The sequence below is a fragment of the Brassica napus genome, chromosome A7, assembly GCF_020379485.1.
Source record: "Brassica napus cultivar Da-Ae chromosome A7, Da-Ae, whole genome shotgun sequence".
Taxonomy (NCBI): domain Eukaryota; kingdom Viridiplantae; phylum Streptophyta; class Magnoliopsida; order Brassicales; family Brassicaceae; genus Brassica; species Brassica napus.
The window spans coordinates 11854620-11878221 of NC_063440.1; the positions used below are offsets into that span (position 1 = coordinate 11854620).

General features: G+C 29.2%; 1 protein-coding gene, 1 long non-coding RNA gene and 1 other non-coding gene across 3 annotated transcripts; 2 read left to right on the forward strand and 1 right to left on the reverse strand.

Annotated features, from left to right (window-relative positions):
* Window positions 1-344: 344 nt before the first annotated feature.
* On the forward strand, window positions 345-6109 carry LOC106369430. Its single transcript, XM_048736717.1, has 7 exons — window positions 345-2655; window positions 2737-2889; window positions 3451-3669; window positions 4420-4535; window positions 4627-4790; window positions 4868-5022; window positions 5244-6109. Exons 1-7 carry the CDS (start codon window positions 2617-2619, stop codon window positions 5328-5330), a joined length of 933 nt encoding a protein of 310 aa, XP_048592674.1. The 5' UTR covers window positions 345-2616; the 3' UTR covers window positions 5331-6109.
* Window positions 6110-14139: 8030 nt separating this feature from the next.
* Window positions 14140-15907, reverse strand: LOC125576501. The gene is made up of 2 exons (XR_007314901.1): window positions 14506-15907; window positions 14140-14395 (listed from the first exon to the last, which is right to left on the reverse strand). It is a non-coding gene; the product is annotated as an uncharacterized LOC125576501 (long non-coding RNA).
* Window positions 14234-20337, forward strand: BNAA07G09240D. The gene is made up of 7 exons (XR_007314900.1): window positions 14234-14352; window positions 14463-14615; window positions 15921-16139; window positions 18222-18337; window positions 18575-18738; window positions 18844-18998; window positions 19110-20337. It is a non-coding gene; the product is annotated as an uncharacterized BNAA07G09240D (transcript).
* Window positions 20338-23602: the final 3265 nt, after the last annotated feature.

The following is a 23602-nucleotide window of genomic DNA, read 5'->3' on the forward strand; positions in this document are numbered from 1 at the left end:
CAAAGATATGAATTATGACTCACGATGAAGTTTATAAGAAAAATCTAACGTTTTGAAGTGTGTTCGTTTATAGTCGATGTGATATTGGGACAATGTTCTTAGTTTTGTATAGAGTATAACATAATATACAATTTGTATAATGAATATAAGAATGTACATTAAGTAAAGGCTGTTTATAACGTGGGGTTTAAGATAATATTAATAATAACATTAATGATAGGACAATTAGATGCGATAATTTCTAGTGATGGTTCAAAATAAAAATATCACACATAAAATGAGTCATGACTTCTGTTTTAATATATAAGATTTGTTTTCAGTTATAATAAATTTTTTGTGTGAATGTGATTTATTGTGTATATTATTTATATATTAAAACATTCAAGAAGTGCTACGCCGAAATTCATAATTTTTTTTTCGATAAATTTTATCGGCTGATCCGGGCGACTCCATAATTTTTTTTAGATAAGAGAAAAGAGGTGTTTTAAAATTTATCCCTACATGATCTCGTCGTGTATTATTCAGTTAACACAAAACTGTTAAAACACTTTTTAGATGTTGTAAAGGTACGACATTATATTATTCAACCTCTTCTCTTGTTAAATATGTTAAATGTATCCGTATATGTTCACTTGTAAAAACCTCAATAGTAAATAGGAAATTCACAAAATGTACATGGTACCAGAATTTTAACAACAACAAAAAATACATTCTACCAAAGCTCTTAATCGACATCCCTATTATTTTCTTCTCATTTTTTCACTTCTAATTTTCTTCTCAATTAGAGGTAGTATCATTGTACAATGAAACATAGTCAATTCATATAGTCATATATATGCAATGCCGATATATATGAGGTCCTATACAAAATAAAAAATCAGGCTCCTAAATAATATATTAAAAGATCAAATAAATTCAATTTTACAATAAAAACAAATCATAATGTCCTAAAACCTAATAAACTATATCAACTTAAGAAATTAAATCTTCTTATATATTTTTGATAAATCATCAAATTTTTATTTCATAGTTTTTGGATCACATTATTTTGTACTCGACAAGATAACCAAACCAATTAATCTTACATGTGATTGATTTGATTGTAAGTATACTTTATGAAAATTGATGTTAATCAGACAAACATAAAACTGAATAAAAAATTGGAAACAAATCTCTAAGATTTTTTAGTTTTTATTTACTATGTAACTAAGACTACTTAAAATGGGTACAGTTTGATAGGGTTTAATTAAATATTATTTACAATTTCTAAATGTATTTTACAATTTGATCATTACAAAAATCACATTTTATTGGTACCAGAATTTTATTTTAATTTTTTTTTTAAAACCGACACGTCATCACAAAATGAACAATACAGATCACTTCGTTGACTTGGTAAACAAGTAAACCTCATTGGAGGTTTGTTATAATAAAAATATCACATTCAAGATTTAAAGTGCTAGTCAAAAACGTTCAGTGTTTAAAGTGCGAGAATGTAACAGTTTCAGGTTAAAAATGCGATATTCCCAATATAAAAGTCTAGATTATCAACATTATGTAATTGTGTATCAAAGTATAAAAGAATTTACCTTGAGACTTTCTTGCAATCCACAAAGCACCGTCTTTCCATCTGGATTAGAGCTCAGGCAACGGACTCCAGACGTCTAGCAAAAATGAAAATATTAAAAAGGTAAGAATGATAAATAAGATGCCATCAAATTTGAGTAACATAAAAGAAGTTGAATTTTACAGTCCTATCAGCTGAACCTGTTACCATAAGCAAAAACAGGAAACTCTGAAATATAAACTCTTCACCCACTTGTTGTCTCGGCCATTTGACAGAATCAAATACATAAACTTACTGTCAAAAGAAACAAACTTTCCATCACCAAACAGCTCTATTGCAAATCTGTGATTCACTAACCAAAAAAAAAAAGCTTTTGACTTTCACGCTCAAGACATATACCTGCGGGAGTAGAAGACGTTGTTGTTCTCGGGAACAAAAACATCGTAGCTGAGAATGTTTCCGCCTTTAGATATCCCAAGTTAATAAAAAATTCCTAATGATTTCGGTAAAGAAAATCACGTGTATCATGTCTAAATATTTGTGTCAATAAATAAATAAAAGAAGTGCATAATTTGATGAGGAGGGATTCGTTGACTGGTTATAATTTAATCCCTACCTATCCAATAAAACTATATTATCTCGCAGAAATCATAGTAGTGGAGCTCATTTTGCATTGGTAAAGAAAATCTCGTGCTGTCGTGCATTATGTCTAATTTATTTATTAGCAAAACAAAGTACGCTCATACAGCTAATAAGATTCTAGGGGAGTTATATGAACATTAAAATCTCGTGTATCATTTCTGAATCTTTTATTATTATGTAAAAGAAAGACGTGCATAATCTGATAAAGAGGATTCGCTGAATGATATATATATTTTTTAATTGAGTAAAAGAAAGACGTGCATAATCTCTCACCTTGCCCAATAAAACATTAACAATCCTAGTAATGGACATCATGACTCCTTTTCCTCGCATAGAAATGCGTTTATAAATAAGAACAATCGCGCAAAGCTAGGTTTCTCATTCACAAAGTCAAGGATCTCCCCCACATGGATTCTTTCGACTTGCCTCACACTTCATCTTTTAAGGTTTTTGATTCATCTAAAATTTGAAAAAGAAAGCATTTGTATACTCTCTAGTAAATGATATAGATTGTTTGAATGCAACAGGGAGGAAGCGAATTATTTCTTCGGGATGTGTTTGAGAACATATTGAAGACGTACTTGAAAAAGAACCCAACAACGAAAAGAATATGGGAACTGGTTCAGTCGGTGGACAATGAGAAGATTTGCTACGACCACTTCACTTTCATGACACTTAAGGTATTCTCCATAGAGTTTACGGGATCCGTTGTTATATGGATTAGAGTTTTCACAACAAAAAATGATAGATTACATTGATTAAATAGCATCACGCAATATTTTTATGTTTCTGCGATATTTTAATAAAAATTCACTAATAAATCTTTTTTTTGTTCCACAAGTAACCATAGTGAAGATAATCATAAATCTGGATTCAAGCGAACGCAACGGTAACTTAGTCAAAAAGTTTGCTTTATATGTTGGTATAACGTGAATAAAAAAGAAAAGTAATTAGTTGAATGTTATTTAATCTAATCACCTAATAGAGGAAAATTAATTAAGAGCTGTGAATCTGACTCTATAGCTATAATCTTCTTGCCAAAACACTTATAAATGATAACTTATAAATGATAATCCACACGCAACAACGTTTACTAACAAGACTATTTAAATAGAAAAATGAAAACTTTCCTATTGTGTTGAATATGAGGAATATTTATCTCATAAAAAGCACGAAAACTTGTTTTCAAACAAAATTCTTATAAAATGATACTCGTTAATTGTTTCTCTTTGTATGGATAGATCGAAGGTTATGGAATAGACTCTATGTCCAGTTTCTTCATGGATAATGGATATAAAATAGGAGGTGGGCTTGATTTTCCAAAGAAGAACCTGCGAGGTCTCTGGTTTTCCCCTCCCGAAATTAAGATCCCTGAGGATGGCCACGGCCTGAGTAATGGACCCTTACCCCGACTTGTTATGGGTGAGATTCTTGTGGACGAATTAAGCCCTGCATCACAGGTATGAGTCACAAACTCATAGTTAAGAAAGACCAAAGTATTGTTGCGTGAGTTTATCAAATAGCAATATAGTTGTAAAAGTAATAAGTTAGTCAGAAATTATCTAAGGTATTACTCTGAAATAGTGTCCAAATGAAGTTTAGTTTAACTTTTGTACTTCATTTAAATTTTATGGGAAACATGACTTTTCCATATATGGCATGTTAGTTTAAAGGTCTGATTGGAAACTTTAGTAAAGTAAATAGAGTAAACAGAAGAAAAAACAAACTGAGAGACATTTATTCTACATTTTTTAGACTAAAAAGAAGGTGAAAAATCAGAAAGAAGTCAAAGAACCAACAAAATATTCTTTTCTAGCTTAACGGGAAGGAAAACCATTTTTACCTTTTTCATCCTGACTGGATGTATTTAAGCGGGATTTAGAATTAAAAATTACTCTAATTTTCATTACTCTATACATCCAATCATACTGTTCATGTAGCGTTTAGTTGATACCGTAACAAATCTGAACTTGTAATCATTGACCTTTAACATCTATCTAATACATAAATGAAAGGTATCTATCAAAATAGAATATGATATGGTAAAAAGAAGGCATAATCATTGAAATATACAAAGTCATTTTTTTTTAATATTCTCTTCATGTAACGTAATCATATTTTCATTTAATTTATTTCCAAAATACCTATCACTCGTTATTGTTTGGTATCTTTGTTGGTTCTATTTCTAAAATTATTCAATGGTTAAACAGGAGATAATCAGGAAGTATCTGAAACCAGCCGGAGGCAAGCAAGCCCTTCTGTCAAGTATTCTTGGGTCCTTAATATGGGAGAAGCCAACTTGGAGCGAATTTAAGCACATTGCCGAGTATATATTATTCACTTTCTAAATCATATTTCTTTACTTACTAAAGACATATTGATTTAAATTAAATTAATTACTGTTGTGAACGATGAAGGGAAAACGAATTGGCTGCTTGGGCGTTTATCAACGGCTACACAATGAACCATCTTGCGTTTTCTGTTCATCGACTTAAACACCGTTTCAGTGACATCAATTGCATCATACGTTATCTAGAGGAAAATGGATTTGATCTCAACCAGGACGGAGGAGTTCTCAAAGGTTAGATTTCTAATTATATGTGTGTATAAATAAAATCTCTTCCGTCCACCAATGATTGAATTGTTGATTAATTTCAGTGAGTACTGATGGGCTACTGCTACAAGTGTCGTCACTCTCGGAGCAGCTTCCGGTAGAATTTTCAGACGGCATAATCAAATCGGTCCCTGCTTCATACATTGAGTTCACTGAACGTCTCGTTTTGCCACAGTTCGAAGATCTGCCTCATGATCAGGTACGCTACATAAAAGATACGATGCTAGTGCACTGGTTTGTAACAAAGTTTTCACAAACTGTTTAGATTTTTAGGATTTTAATTTTTTTATTATAGATAAATAAATACAAAGGGATCTATAGTGTTTTCTTCTTGGATGGAATTCATATTTTTAATTAATTATATGAGTTAGTCGGTACTCCATTATGATCAAGATCTATATCTATACTATTTGGTTGCAGATTAAAGAGATCCATAGACGTGAAGACTTTGCACTCAATAACGCGGACAACATTTTAGAAAGCTCCCGTTTTATGTCAGATGTTTAGAATCACTTTGGTTTGGTCCAATCATGTATGAAACATAAAGAGTATTAATAAGCTTGGTTTTGTATGTTATAAGTATTATGTTCAATCTGTGTGCCTTTCTCTCCATGAAAACGTGAGTCTCATGTTGAGTAATGATTACTCATAAGTTTAATTACATATTATATAGTATAATAATCTTCTCCTAATGACCTGCAACATATACAAGCGCTGATTGTTAAATTTTTTGTTTAAAATATTTCTCTCTTTTAATGAAGTCTGGCAAGTATTAAGTAGCTAGCAAAAAGCTGCGAAGAAAAGAAGCTTGACGCCAAGAAATAAAGAAAAAGAAACAGGTAATCAAGAATGGGTGAGTTTATAGTTTCTCAACAAGAAGAAAGATGTGATAATTAAAAATGAATTATAGGGTTGTAAGTCCCTAAGTCACAACTCCATCTACACTACGTTAATTAATCATATATGATTTTCACGTCTTGTGACTCCTTGTGTTCGCTAGTACGTAGTCTTATCTTTTTGTTTTTTTTTTATTTGTTCATCCTCTGTTTTCACTCGTGGTGCGAGTCAAAATGTCCTCTATCTCGGAGAGGAAAGAGAAGAGTATGAATAAAAATCAACCAAAGTTTTCTGCAATCAATATTGTACGGTTTTCGCAAGCCAGTTTTCTGCTCACTATACGAAGACTTGGTAAAAGGAGTGTTGAAAGAAAAATATACGGTTGATTGGAAACAATGCATGACGAAAAAACCCAATTCATTGTGAAATACACTTTCAAAGCTATTGTCTACATTTTTGACAAAAATGTAGACAATAGCTCCGTTTAGAGAAAAACTGCAGAAGATTATGGTGATGCTCCGTTTAGTTCAGTGCAACTCATAAAGATAATTGACAAAAAAGTGAGAAATCGACTCAGTTTAACAGAAATGTTGAGAGATTTGGGATATGAGGAGGGATTAAGAGCTTGGTTTGAAACGAGACCACCACCAGAGGCTCAAGTATAACCATCCTTTTCAAAATAGTACTTGGATTTTTCTTTTATTCTTTCTTTATTTTTCAAATAAAGATTAGAAAAGTTGCACAAAATAGTTGTTATTGAATAAATTTTCCTTTTCTTGAACAACCATATATTAAAAAGCAGAGGCTTAAAAGCCTTGGAGTCTCAACATAAGTGTAGCTTGACATGATAGATTTCACGATCTAATTGGCGAGAGAGTTTTGATGTCTAGGAATAAAAGAAAAGCAAATAACAGAGAAAGTAGATGATAGAAGAGCGATGTCCATGAGAACTTCGTAGAGCTCCATGGGCCAAGTCTTCGAGTTGATAGCTAGAACGAACACCAGAGAGTCTGACTGAATCCAGACATGAGTGAGGTTGTGCGCCTTTGCGAAGAAGAGAGCCGCACGGACCGCCATAGATTGCGCCATTAGGGGTGAAAGGATGTAGCACTGAATAAACTTTACATAAGGTAAAAATAGTATACCTTTTTCAAAAAACTTCCATTAGCCCATATTCATACAATCAGGAGCGGAGGCAGCATATGAGGAGGGGGTCAACTGACTCCACTATTTTTTAAAAAAATATTGTTTTGTTTTAAGCAAAATTTGTATTGACCCCACTAAAAAAATAATTTTGACCCCACAAAAATAATTACTAAACACTGAAGCTAAAATTTAATTATACAACTAAAATAATTATACTTTATATCATTGAAACTTTGGAGTTATATTAGTTTTAACCTCATTTTTTTGATAATTATCCAAAAATATAAAATTCTTAAACATGTTTTGTTATTTTAATCATTAGTAATATGTTAGTTTAATCCCAAATTATATTAGGTCCAACTAATTTACAATGTAGAAATATTATAAAACAAGTAAACATAAAAAAGAAAATAAAATAAGTTCCTCTTCCTCGGGAACAGAAGATGACTGCGGACTCCTAACTTGTGCTCTATAATTATTTTTTAGTTAAATTTTAGGTTGGTTTTTTTTGGCTAATAAAACTGTCGTAAAAAAGTTTCAAGCTATGAGTGTGCGTAGAGTAAAACGGTAATAATCATGTGTATTTTAAAGATAAAGATAGAGCTTTGTTTTTTATTCATTGTTGCTATTTTTTTCTTAAAAACTTTAAAAATACAGAGCACTCTAAATAAAGAAACGGTCATTGTACAAACGTTTTTTTGTTTGAATAAATTTTTACATTCGACAGACAATGGAGTGTGCCTAAAGTATATATAGTTTTTGTGGTATATAAATTATATTTTTTGATTTTTTTCCGACCCCGGTACAAAACTTTTCTGGCTCCGCGACTGCATACAATCATATGCTCGAAGACAGATATATGGTTCTCCACAAATGATTTGTTATGAGTGAATTGGTCTAAGGGTTTTGATGTAACGAATCCTTAGTTCGTGGAGGGAAAGAGAATTTACAAGTTTTGTGTTCTATGGCATTGTTAGTGATTAAGTGTTCAGCAATTTACTCGTGTCTCACACAATAACCATCAATATATATATATAGCCATATATAACTCACAAATATGTGATACTTACATGCATATATGAAGATTCACCTATACTATACTACCCATACAGCAAAAATGAGAGAGAAAAGATCACAGCAGTTTAGCCAAACAAGAAAAAGATCACAGCAGTTTAGCCAAACAGGCCGCGGTTAAACCCACCAAAATTTGTTAGAATCCCTTATATATTAGTGTTTCAAAAAATAGTGTTTCAAACAAAAAATTCCTTATATATTAAAAGACAAACATTTTGCAATAAATATATTCTCACACACATTGACATGTGTCAGCCTCACAATCATTTCAATTTTAGAATGTTTACGTGTCATCTCCACAGTCATTTAACAATTAGTGTGTTCACACACTAATTTTTTTAACTCAATTGCAGACAATTTAATGTTTTCATATACTAATTTCTTTTAATCAGCTCATTTTTAGTTTTTGGATTTTTAATCTTTGTATTAGTGAATTGACGTTCTCTTCGGGCAAAAACTGAATAATATCATTGTTTAAAGAAATAAATTTTAAAATAATTAAGATTCACATTAACTAAAATGATGGAATGAAAATGTTTTTAAAAATTGAAAGTGTCGTATCTTGCCGAACTTGGCCATAGTTGAGGTTTATGCATATGAAAAGCAACAAATAATTGTAATTGATTATGAATTAAAGAAACTTAGGTGAAAAAATGCCACACAAAAAGTTAGATCTTTAATTTAGCCAAGTATTATTTTTCTTTACAGAGTTTTCATATCAAACCACAAATTAGAAACATAGTCAGATTGTTAAAAAAAAAATAGAAATCAGAAAAGCTTTAAAAGAAAATTTGTGAAACCCTTTGAAAAACATAATTCATGTACTAGGTGAAAATATCACATTATTTTCGACGCAACTCTAACCATTTCACTCGATTGTATTGTGTTTTTATTATATTTACCAAGAATGTTTTTATAAGAAAATACACATTATTGGTTATAGATTACATCAATTTTGTAACATGCCCAAAATATTGACACGACACCCAACCATTTTTATTGAGATTCTTAAAGTATGGTCTAATAATTATGTATGTAAAGTAAGTCCAACATATTAGATTTATATTTATTTATTATTTTTTATAATAGTAGAAAAAAGTAAATATGGGTAAACTATTTGGATTCGAAGAACCGAACCGAACTTGATTTGAAAGTAATATTAATCACAAACTAAAACTGATTAAATACTCAAATGGATCTAAAATTTTAATATCTGATCCAAATTGAAATATTTTGGATAACGAAAATATCTTAAAAAAATTATATACTTAAATATATTAGTTATTTAAATTTATATCTATTAGATATTCATTAATATGAAAATATATTAAAAAAATCAAAATACTGAATATATATATTTTTCTCCTTCTAAATATTCAAATTGAACTATTTTATGTATATTTAATTATTAAGTCTTAAATTATTCAAATTTATATGTTTTATATTATTTTTATTTTTGGATTTTGAGGATTAAGCATATTTGGATTTTTGTTAAAACATTACTTAATTAAAATAGGTACCCGAACTTGAACCCGACCGAACCTGCAATGTTCGAACCAAATCCAAACCAAATTAAAACCAAAATTTCTTACTCTAAAATTTTGAAATCTGAATAGATCAACTTAATCCGAACGGATATCTCAATGTCCATCCCTTAAAAAATATATGACAAATCTATTATTACAACGTAAAATAAATAATGTAATCAAATATTTTACTCTGCGCACGGCGCAGATTACTACCTAGTAATTTATTTATTTGTTCGCCATTCCATTTTGCCTTGGCTGTAGGACATTACTCCTCTTTAATCATGCGCACATTTATCGAGAACCAAAGAACCAAACCGAATCTAAATATATTTTATATTTATAAATATATAAACTATATTAAAAACATTCAGGTACTCATTTAGTTTATATATTTATAATATATTTTTAATAATCAAATAATTTAAAATTATTATTTAGAAGTCAAATACCCAAAAAATGAATTACTAAAATATTTTTTATATTTTTTATCCAAAATAGTTAAAAATATTTGAATTGGCTAAATTTTAATCTGAAAACTTAAAAAAACTGATATTTGATCTAAAATCCTATTTTATTTTTAACCTGAATAAACTAAAAAACAAAACCAAATGAGAGCTGAAATTACTTCAGATGTAAGCCAATTCCAAACTTTATTAACCGAGCCAAACGTTCAAAATACCTGAACGGATCATAAGCCTCTAAATCGAACCGGAACCGAATGTCCAGGGCTACTCCCTCTGCTTAGTCTGGTCTGTAAATTTAGGAATTGTGCACAGTATTTTTCACCTTTTTATTTATGTGAAATTTTTTTACCAAAACAAATTATGTGAAATGTTTTTTTTATTCTCCTTTATTTTTTTAAAAATTATGACATGTAGTTTATTCACATATACGTCTAGTAGAAATACATCAAAGAACAAAGAAATTAAGATGCATTGCCATTCTACTTCGGCGTTAATTGTTTGTAGTTCTCAAAACAGTTTTTTTTTCTTTCTAAAACCCACTAAAACCAGATTTTTAAGTAACCACATATTTCTAACTGAAAACTAAATCCATATTATTTTGGTATTAAATTCCTCCAATGATTTTTTTATTTATCCTTTTCTTGTTAGAAATTGTTCTATAATTATGAATCAATAGTTAATAGATAAATAAAAACATAAAAGCTTATATAATTGTTACTATCCAAGTAACTAATGTTTAAAAATGACTAATTTACCATATAAATCTAATATATAATAATTTATATTATTGAAATATATCTTCTTCTTAATAATAATTTAAATTATGAAATAACCATAATTAAATGATTTTTTATTGGCAGGACTATGTCATACTTATACTTAGAGCAATTCCAACAATAGCAACAAATTTGGTGTTGAACTTACACCAAATTTAGTGTTTTGGTGTTAAACTTGTTTTTCATTTCCAACTACAACACCAGATCTAACATAAAAACAAAAATATTATGTATTTTTTTTAAAAAAATATGTTAATTATTTGTAATTGACTAATTACTATATTATCACATTAAGATGTTATGCTTGTTTGTTATAGTTTTGTAAGTTTATGTGCTCAGTGTATTTAAACTTTTTTTTGTTTTATCTAGTTTATTATAATTTATTTAACATAAAATATCACTTAAAATTAACAATGTAAACTATTAAATATGAAAAGTACAAAATAAATTGATCAATTATTTTTACAAATTTATTTAGTTACAATTTGATGTGAATGATAATACTCACTAAGTGATCATTAATTGAAAAAATGAAAACATAAAATTTCACTGTTTATGTTGTGAAAAAAAAAAATAATAATATGATTTATTTATTTTAGTTTATATTTAACAAATTAAAAATTGTAATTTATTTATATTACTAAATATAATATAATACAATATATACTTTATGATAAAATTTCACTGTTTATATTATTAATAGAAGAAAAAAATCATATTAGATTTGGTATTTTAAAGTTTCATTAGAGTTGCTCAGTAGTATGCCGTTTGGCTTAGTTTTTCAAGTGGTATGATCCAGAATTTCAGACTGGTGGATTTTGTCCATTTTCTTTAATCATTGAAGATTTCGTCGGTAGATTTGGCAGGACTACGGGATAAGGGACATCACAGAATTTATAAGCTTGTCAGATTTGTTGAATGATTTAATATTATTAAGAACCAACTCGATCCCACTCTCCCAGTGGATGAGAGGATCCAATCTGCCCATAACCTAAATCATGTGTTCAGCAATGATAATAGTGAAATAGTCAAAAAAACTACAAAATAAATAATACTGATATTTTAATCTATAGTATCGTTTACAAACAAACAAAAAACAACAATATTTATAATCTATTATATAATAGGAAAGTTTCTCTCCTCCTGATGCGACATGTCAGCAGTCTGTGGATCCTACTTTTAAAAAATGTGAAAAAGTATCAAATCTGTACCTCGAACTCAAGTTATTGAGATATAAACACTCACAATTATACCACTGCACTAAATGATACTATGTACATTGATTTCTATTATATAATACCTGATGCGACATGTCAGCAGTCTGTGGGTCCTACTTTTAAAAAGCGTGAAAAAGTTTCAAATATGTAGCTCGAACCCAGGTTATTGAGATATAAACACCCACAATTATACCAATGCACTAAATGATACTATGTACATTGATTGCCGAAACTAATATATATTATTAAGGTCAGAAACTAATATAACATCGTGGACCCCACCTCTTTTTTTTTTTTTAAATTGATGGGAAACGAATGGACTTCGACAAAAAGTGGGCTTTGGGCTTATTGAGTTTCTGTTTATTAGGCTTTGTATCTGCCCAAAGTGGTGATACGGACAAAGCTAAGAAGATTAGGGAAGCCACCATCTTCACCATCTCCTTCGTCGCTTGCGATTCCCCTTCCGGCAATCATCTATTATGGTCGATCTTTAAGGCTCTACGCACGTTTTGCGCCTACCAAACGCTTAGCTTCTCCTCGAACGCCTTAAGGGCTCTCATATATATAGAATCCCTCGAGGTAAAAGCTCCATCTTGTCTCAAACTTTTTTTTCTCAGTTTTCCGATCGCTTTACTTTCTCACATCCGTCGCGAAAATGACTTATCCAGCTGCTCCAGCCGCTTCAGCCGCCATTGCCACCGTTCCCTACTCCACCTTCAACTCTCTCCGCCTTCGAAGGTCCACTCAGTCCATTGTTGGTCGGCTCATCCGATTCTAGGATTCCAGGAACATTAACAAGAATGGAGAGTTTATGGGCATCACCATTCTCCTCCTTGATGAACTGGTGATGATTGTTTCTAACTTATTTTTTATCACTTTAACTCTGCTTTGCTTATTCTTTGTTTATATATGAAACGTGTCTTCATGTTTTTGTTTTGGTTTTGTGTATGGGTTTTTTTATGAACAACTAATGATTTTTCTCTGTTTTTCTTACAAGATTCTGTGATCCACGGTTTCATCCCTGCAATCTCCAAACAAAACAGGAAAACTGAATTAATTATGTTTTTAGCAACCGTATCTAAAAGAAATAAAAGACATCTTACTTAACAAATTAAATCCTTTTCTTTTGCAGATTCCGACGACGACGAAGCACCCGAGGACCAACGACAACAGAATGATGCGGACGAAGCCTAACTGATGTAAGTAAACTCCTCTTCAATAACGCATCACACTATTATCGTTCCCCAATCTCACAAACTTAAGCTCTAATCAGGCCAGGGATCCCACAGGTGATGCTGTCCCGACAACGGAGAAAAAAGAAAGAAAGATAACCTAACGTTTTTTTTAATTTTAAGTTCAAATCAGGTTTTTGACATAGAGCCCAACATAATTTGAGCTCAAACCTTTTAAATCCACAATTACTTTTTTATAATGTAAAAACGTCAACCTTCGTTTATGTTTTGTTAAACTATTTTAATCTTTATGTTTTGTTAAACTATTTCACACAGGGGGCAGATCTCCTTAGAAGGAGAGCCACTCACCAAGATGCTTCCAGTTTCACCATTCTTGAAACTCTTATGAACCACAAAGCCAATATAAGAGCTCTGTTTCAATCCAACGGCTGGATTTTGTCACAGACCACCGCTAAACCTAAAGACGGAAGAGAAGTGGAGTGCTGTGTTTTGAAAGATGGTTACTTGGAGTTTAAAAGATGAAGATGGAACCCATGACGAGGAAGACGAGGAGAAGTGTTACTTGCAATATCCTAACGTTGAGGATGTAGACAATGTGTGATCTTAGCGATGAAGATTAGTGTAGCTTTAATATATGCTACTACGGTCCTTGAGCTCCCTAACAAGTACTGCAAACAATGTGTATTTTGAAAAAATAAAATAATTTTGTAATGTAAGTAGTTTGAAACTTTGAGTATTTATTCAAACAACGGATATATACAGAGTTGATAACTTGATATGGACTCCCAAATAAATTGGTGCTGCGCTGTCACAATATCTGTCTTTTTAATTTCATATACCTGACGTAAGCTTCTTCATCTTCTTCTCTTTCCCTTTCCATTGTTCCACGCTCTCTGTTTCATGTTTAGGTCTTTTTCACATTCTCTATATTTTACTTAATTATACTTTTTGAATTTTCCTTCCGTTTTGGGAGATGTTTCTAACTTGAGTTAATCGTCAAAAGCTATGATCAATTTTGTTATCTTATTTCCGATAAATTTTATTCTTTAATTTGCACAAATCTTAAACAACACCAACATCTCATAAATCATATCGTCCCACCAATATCCAAAGTAACCAGCTCCGCGCTTGCGCGGAGTCTCAGCACCTAGTAGTAATAATAGAGACTCCGTCTTTTTATCAACGAGATACAATACAAATAAGAACAGCTAAGCAAGGCTCAGTTTATCCGACATAACACAACGATCTTTCTAAATGGGTTCTTTCGACTTGTCCTATGCTTCATCATTCAAGGTTCTTTCTCAATTGGGTTCCTTCGACCCCTCGTTCTAGCATTCTGGTTTGTTCATCAAAAGAAAATTAATATTATAAAGTTATGATAATTCATAATTACCATGAAACAGGGAGGAAGTGAAACATTTCTTCGGAATGTGTTTGAGAATATACTGAAGACGTATCTGAGGAAGAACCCAACAGCGAAGACCATATGGGAGCTTGTTCAGTCATTGGACAACGAGAATATCTGCTACGATCACTTCACTTTCCAGACGTTTAAGGTATGTACGCTGTACCTCTAGTGAACATATGTGGATATTCGATGTTTTCAATGTACTATAATCAAGCAATGAACGTGTTATTTTGTTGAATATACAGTTTAGTATATAAGTATTATTATAGGAGACTAAAAGCATCTCCAAAAACAACTTTATTTTAAGGTTTGACAAAACCTCAAATTTAAGGTTTGAAAGTTTTCTTCTCCAAAAACAAAAATTTATATTGAACCTTAAAAGTTTTATAATTTACACTATAGTCATGGGTATTGTTTTAGATTATCATATAACTTTTATGAATAAATATAAAATCTACAACTGAATATCATTTATAATAATACTTTTATGAATTTAGTAAATCTGAACATAAAAGGATAATATAATGAATTCATTCATAATAACTTTTGATTAAGCCAAACTATATGGAAAACGTTGTGCAGAATTTTGTAGTTTTTAATCAAATTTACATAGATTTTAGTAATATTTTGACATTATATATGATATTTGAATTATTAAATATATATGTAATTTTTTATGAAATATGAAATTATAAGAATTAAAATGATAAAAAAATGATAAGATTATTTAAAAAAAATACGTGTATGGACATGAAAAGTAAAGAACCTCAAATATAAGTTTTGGACAGTAAAATTTTATATTTAAAATTTCACTGTTCACAACTTTAAAACTTAAAGTTTTAAAGTTGCTTTTGAAATGTACAAAACTTTAAGACTGGTTTTGGAGATGCTCTAAGACATCATTATTAGGTTATATGATATAAATATAACTTTCATAGATAAATTAGATGTCCAATAGATAAACAACATATTACCGGGATGTATATAATAGTATATTTAAGGTTCAATCCTCTTAAATAGTTGTTCAATCAAAACGGATATTTACATATAAAAATAGAAAGTATATGATGAGATTACCCTTCAATCAACTTGCCCAAGTAAAGTTATTATTAGTTGCCCAAAAAAAAAGATGAGAACAATTAACAGGTCAACTCGTCTCAAACCTTTTTTTTCACTCGTTCCTGAACTTTTATTTTGTATTTTTAACATTTTTACCAAAAACAAAACTTGTATTTAGTCTCAAAATAATTGCCACCCAAATAATTATCTATAGCGAAATGAGTGAATTGTTTCTTTTAATAAATTCGGACACATCATTTATAGCGAAATGGATGAAATGGCAAACAAATGAAAATCAGTACACCTGATTTGGTAAAAAACAGTTTTATGAATTATTATTATTTGGGGCCAGTTTACAAAAAAAAATTATTATTATTTGGGTATGTATGTGTAGGTGGAGGGTTACGGAATAGAATCCTTATCGAGCTTCTTCATGGATTATGGATATAAAGTTGAAGGTGGGCTTGATTTTCCAACGAAGAAACTAAGAGTTCTCACTTTTTCTCCTCCGGATATTTACGTCCCCGATGATGGTCATGGTCTAGGCAATGGCCCTTTGCCACGACTTGTTATAGCTGAGCTTTTTGTGGACGAACTAAGTCCTGAATCACAGGTATGATTATGAATAATCATCAAAAACATAATCTTATTGTTGCGAATCAGGGCCGGCTCAAAAGAATTTATAGGGCCCATGAGCGGAAAAACAAAAATATGGCTTTTTGGCCAAAAATATTTTAATGAGTTAAAAATTATTTTAAATATAATTATTTATGCAATTTATTATTTTATATAAAAAAATTATTTTTTAAAAGATGTTTAAAATATATATAGCAAAATTTAGTTACAAATATATTTATATCTATTTTTAAACTAAAAAAATCAAATAAATTGTAAGAAAAAATTGGACCATTGGGCCCGGTGCGGTTGCATTCTCCCCTAAGAAAAAATTGGACCCTTGGGCCCGGTGCGGTTGCACTCTACCCCCCCCCCCCCCCCCCCCATATCTAAGCCGGTCATGTATAGTTATTAATGCTAATTAGATTTTGATCCGTGCATGATAGTTTGTGATAAAAGTTTCATTAACAATGTTACAAATGTTTTGTAATTTGAAAAAATATTATATTTAAAACATTTTTTACATATAAATCAGCGCTTTTATACCTGAACCGGACCAACGGTCAAATCGGTAAATCCAGTGATCAGATATATGATACGGTTTGGGTTAAAAAAATGTCTATTATTTAAAACTCAGATAAAATGTGTAAAAACGGTTAAAATCTAAGGTTAACCAGTTAAACCGATGAGTGACCGATATGTAATCCAATTTGATTTAAACTGATATTTTTAAAATTTTAGAATTAATTTTGATTTTTGATTTAAATATTTAAATACTTATTAATTTAATCTTATTGTATTTTTATTATGTCTTTACTCCAACTTGTTACAAAAAAAAATTATATTTAATCTGAAATTGGAAAAATAAGAAAAGTTGATTTTGAATCCTTACTATATTTTTTAAAAAAATATTGATATATAAAATATGTATGTTAAACTTAATTAAACTATCGACCTACGGTTTATCCACGGTCAACTCAATAAGCTAATAATATAAACTTTTAATTAAAAACATATAATTTATAAATGTTATATTATTATGTTTCTGATGAAACTATATTATAATGGTAGAATAGTTATAGGAAGATGTATATTATTTTCGTTAAATATGTCACTGTTATGAAATATAATGTATAAGTCAAAGTAAATTTTACTACAAACAAGTGTAGGTTCACCATAATTTCTGTGATACAATGTATAATAGAAGAATAAAGTATATCACACAAAGTTTTGATAAATCTGATATTGGATGGTCATAACAGTGAGTGTTCATAGAATACAGCAATAGTAAATCAAATTACCAACCGTCGAATATTAGAGAGGAGAGGGTAGACAGTTAGTATGATTTATTAACTGATTTTAATTTTTAATAGGATCACATTGGTATTTTTGGTGGATATTTCTTAATCAAATATTACCAAATTGGATAAATAAGATACTTGTTTAGTTAGAGATTTGTTAGTTAAATCCTTGGCAATTCTCCAAAATAAACAATTTTCAAGTTTTGATCACAAAAATAGATCATAAAAAAGAAAAACGATCAAAATGTTTCATTTAATAGGTAAAAAGACGCTAATATCCTAAAAATATAAAAATAAATAAAAATAATTTTTTTAAAAAATAATAATTTTTTTTATAGTTTTAGTATGTTTTCAAATTCGAATTTTTTTATAAAAAAAATTCAATTTTTTTATTTTATTCAATTTTTTTTTTGTAATTCAAAAATAATTTTTGAAACTATTTTTAAAATTTTTATTTTCAAACTTTTAATATTTATTTTTTATTTTATAAAATTTTAATTTCAATCACAAATCCTCACACCTTAACCTTGGGGGTATAAATGTATATTTATCTCTTTAATGAAACATTTTGGTCATTTTGATCCTTATAGTCTATATTTGTGACACAAACTTTTTTAGTGCCATCTTAAGGTAAGCTGTTATTAATATTAAAGTTGTAGTAAAATTTAATATAAGATATAGTTTTTAAAAATATTTCATATAGAAACAAGTTTTATTCAATTTTGTGTTTCTGTTTTAATAGTATTGATTGATAATTCTTTGTTGTTTTTGTTAATTAGGAGATAATACGGAAGTATCTAAAACCGAAAGGAGGTAAATAAGCGGTTCTTTCAAGTACTTTGGGGTCTTTAATTTGGGAGAAGCCAACATCCACCGACTTCCAGCAACTTGCCAAGTATATAACTTTCTCTCTAACTATATTTCCTAGATATTACGTGAGAAGTGATGTCTAAGAAAAAAGAAGAAGATAAAGATGAACATAAAACAGTAATGTTCGGTAATGTTCGGTAAACAAATATTACTTATCTAGTAAAAAAAGCTTAAAAGTGCTATAGGTGTACAATAAACTTTAGAAGGTGTGATTTTAACAAAATAACATATTGATGAAAAGCTAACTTATGAAACGGTGCAGAGAGAGTGATTTTGCGGCATGGGTACTTGTTCACGGCTACATGATGAACCATCTTGCATTTTCTGTTCATCGACTCAAACACCAATTTAGTGACATCAAATGCATCAAAGAGTATCTAGAAGAAAAGGGATTCGAACTCAACAACGACGGAGGAATTCTCAAAGGTTTGTTCCCCTCGTGATCATGGGATTTTTTGGCTTTTCATTAGAATGGCTCTATTATTTATTTGTTATATAATTGGACTGGATGTCAATAAATATGTATTTCAGTGAGTCAAGATGGTCTACTATTACAAGTGTCATCCATCTCGGAGAAGATTGCGTTTGAATTTGCAGATGGGGTCACTGAAACAATCCCGGCTTCATACATTGAGTTCACTCAACGTTTGGTTCTTCCGGAGTTCAAAGATCTGCCTCATAACCAGGTACTACAATTTTCATTATCAAGACTTTGGATACAGTCTCAACATTATTCATCATATATGTGTTAGTTGGTCCATTGTATTCACGATCTAGGTATATACCCGTAAATGCAGATTAAAGAGTTCCATAGACGCGATGGATTTGATTTGGGAAACGCAAAAAACATTTTGGAAAGCGCACGTTTCACCTCAGATGTCTAGAATCAGTTTGGTCCAATCCTGCCTTTAATAAAAACCAATAGTAAACATATGGGTTTGTGTGTTTCAAAAAAAAAACAAACATATGGGTTTGTAATGCAAGAAAACTATTTTAATGTGTGTGCTGTGATATATGTGTGTGTGCCTTCTTTTCAGGAGACATGTCTCCTGTGGATTAAAGATTACTTACTAGTACTACATCATTTCACGGTAATGTGGTTTTACATCATTTCACGGTAATGTGGTCTTAGATTTTTTTACACGTTCATAAAAAATATTTAGTTTCCAGTATGTATTCTCTAGAACTAGTTTTTTTTGTTCAAAAGAACTAATTTCTCACCGCCGCCTTTAAAGACAAAACTTAAAAAAAAAGAATTAAGGTTGCAAATCTCAGTCAACATCTCCTTATGTCTGAAAGTGACTAAAATCTCAGTATATCAGTAAAAACTCAGAGCATTATAAAATAAATATGTATTCTTAAAAGGAAAGAAAAGAAAAATTTTTGAAGTTGATATAAATATGGGTTTAAAGGATTTTAAAGTTATTCATTTACATAATAATATACAAACCGTAAATCCCCTCAATCGTTTTTGCTTTTTTCTTTATTTTGTTCAATAAGTTTTGATTTGCGGTTGTTCACAAAAGTCTACTACAGTGTCCTCAACCCGAGGTCTCAACAAAGTGCAGCTATCTAAAAGGTGAAAGCCTGAGTTGATGATTAACAATACCTGAAGCGACAATGGAATCTTCAACTTGTACCTACATATTCTAGTAGCAGAAGCCCTGCGACATACATTCATAGGGTCAAAACTGGAACGCTTCATAAAGCTAGAATAGACAAATAACACAAGTATTTTATTTTTACTTGTTGGATATTTTAAGAATCATAGAACAATACAAGACATATCCAAAGCTGGGAGCATATTATACGATCAAAATTCTCGGCTATTTCTTCATGACCACTTACTTTGGCACGTTGAATGGCTAGCTTGTTTAGGCTGATGAGAAAATCATGCAAAAACAAGTTCAATGCAAATTTATAATCAAAATTTTGTTAAGCTATTGAGAGTGAAAGATATATAGCTTTCATGAGGAGTTACCAGTTCAGTTTCTGAAAGAGAACACAAACAAGTAATATGTTCAACCTTATAGCACTCCAAAAAACACTATATAATTTCAAAGAAGTTTTTTGTTCTCCAAAAAAAATTCAAAAATTCAAAACTTCAAATTTAAAGTTTTGAGGAGTAAAATTTTATATTTAAAGTTTCACTATTCAAAACTACAAATTTGAAGTTTTTATATTTTGTTTGCATTTTGGTCCCTATAATTACACATCACATTTATAATTCTTAAATATTTTCTCGTTTATCGTATTAATCCTTAAAAAATTTATATCTCATAAAAATTTTAATTTTTTTAATAAATTCAAGTTTTACACTTAAAATTAAATAAATCATTAAAATAAGATTTAAAATATTTTAAAACAAGAGTTAGACAACAATAATACAAAAAAAAATTAACAACAAAAAAGCTTCTAAAAAATTACATGAAGATGTAACTATTACATAAATTTAAATATTACAACAATACTAATAGTCATGTAAATTTGATTCGGAACCTCCAAAATCTCCAAAGTATTGTCTAAACAAATTTTGTGTAACCAAAAATGGTTGTTGTTGCTGTTTTGATGTCTTTCCGTACAAGTATTTCTAATTCAGATCGAATGTATTTACGAGTATTAATATCATCGATAGAAGTTAAGTCTTTTAGCGGTATTTATTTTCCTCTTTTACTTTCTTGTTCAGATTTAATGTATTTACAAGTTTAAGACTGCTTGATTTCAACAATTTTTATTTTGTAAGCTACAAATTAAAAATAAAGAGAATCATTTTTACTTTGAAATGCACTAATTGATTATATATGCATTAAGGAAATAATTTTATGAAATAATATGGTATCTTGCTTGAAGTTTAATATTAACTAGATTTTGATCCGCGCTTTCAAAGCACGAGAATTAATCTTATTGACAATTTTGATAAATTTGCAAGAATTTATAATCTTTTATTAAAAAAAATAACTGTACAGATGTTTAATTATAATGTTTCTGTTTCAAATAGTATTTTCATGTCCGACTTACCCGTGGTTGATCGGTTGATCTGGCGACCCGTATATAACCCATACATATCATATGTTCACATATATAATTTGTTGGTGTTATTAATTTCCAAAATTTATCTAAAGTTCTATATAAATATATATATGAGAATCAAATAGCATAATTTGTCTATTCGACATGTCCTCCATTATTTTTAAATAATTTTAAAGTTTTAAAGCTTGATATAATTATTAATGTTAAAAATTATATTGACTGTTTTTATGAGGAATATATTTTTTCCTTAACAAATACTCAAAAAATGTTGTTGATATGTTAAGGTATAAGATTTTATGCACATTAATAAATTGTTTGTTAATATATTTGTTTAAATATAATGATATTTCTGAAATATTTATAATATCAAATATTTTAAAATTAATAATTTTTACTAATTTTTTTTTAAAATTATAGATAGTGTTTAGTTTAGTGTTGTATCGGCAACTCCAAACGGCAAAACAATAACATTCTAAAAAAACTATTATAAAAAAAGTTGTAGTGGATATGTTCTTATACATGATTTAATTATTTTAGGGGGCGACTGGTTTTCCCGCTACCACCCGCAAACGTAGTTTTTGCGGTTGGTAGCGGTTGTCGGTGGTTTACAACAATCACTCAAATCGTTCTAAACCGCTTCAAACCGCTTCGAATATCACAAATTCAAAAGCTGGCTCCAACTAGCGTTTGCGGTTGCAGACGGTTGCGCGAGGGTAAATTCTTTTTCTTTTAAAAAAAAACAATATATATACAAAAGTAAAAATATTTAATAAAAATTTTAAAAGTGAAATTATGAAAATATTAAAATATATCTATTATATTTTAATTAATATTATAAAATTTTATAATAAAAACAATTTCAATAAATTTTAAAAAAAATTTGAATTATAACTTTCTAAATATAAATTTTATATTTATTATAATTTTATGATTTTTGATAGTTTTATAATTATAGTAAATGTAAATATTGTTAATTTATTATTTGATTGTTACTGCATTTGGTAGTTAGCCAGTCATAAGTCACCCGCAAATGCACCAATTTTTAACCGCAATACATGTCGTACAAATCTCTTAAAACCGCTAGAAACCGCAACCGCCCGCATCCACAAACTTCCGCAACTGTAACCGCAACCGTTACGTTTGAACCAGTCAGGCCCTTATTGTTACTTTTGGAATATTTCCTAAATTAATTGTTGGGTAGATTTTAGCTAATTGAAAAAGAACCTACAAATAAGGAGTGGCATGTAATTGTAAATATCATAGAAAAGCAAGGTCATAATTCTATTCGGGATTCTGCTTTAATTATATAGATCATGTTATTTCTATTTAAAATTTCTATTTTAATATAATATTTTATTAATTAATATTGTTGTAATATTTTTATATATGTGCTTAGTTATTTACAAAGTTTTATGAATTTAAATTGATTATGAAAAATATAAAGACCATAGTATAAAATACAAATAGTTTTGAATTTAAATTTGAAGTTTTGATTTTGGAAAAAAACACCTTTAAATTTCAAATATAAAATTTTGGAAACTTCGTAATAGAGTATCTTTTTTGGAATGTTCAAGATCTCGCTTACTTCCTCCATCTCATGCAAAACTAGGGTTTCTATGTGACTAGAGGTAATAACGATTAGATACCGACTAATAAGAAAAAGGCGGAGAGTATGTTAGAATAAATTTAATTTGATAATAAGTAGTTACTAGATTTTGACCCGCGCTTTCAAAGCGCGGGTTTATTTTTGTTTTTTTTTTCAATTGACAAATATTTAGTAAATGTCACATTTTGATATATTTGTGTTTTATTTTATAAAAGAATTTTTATCTTTATTTATCGTATTTCATTTTAAATGACTATTTATGTTTAAAAAATTTAACTTTATTTTTTTTAATGAATTAAGTTGGTATAACTCTGATAAATTAATTTTATTATGGGGTTAATATTTTAATTAAAAAATTATATACTTTTAATAAAGATTTATACTTTTCAATAAAAAAATTCAATTATTTTTATGAATGCTAAAATTATATTAAGAAAAGAAAAAAATAATAATTAAGAATAGTTAAAAAAAAAAAATTATTTGAACTTGGACTCAATGGCCCAAAAGAAAAAAAAGTGAGAATTGAATCTGATTTTTTAATAGGCCCAAATGGTCCAAAAGAGATTTGATGTGGGCTGAATCCAAAAATAATGACACAATATAGATTTGTTATTAATATTACTTAATTGCCCTTAATGAAACATGCAATGTTAG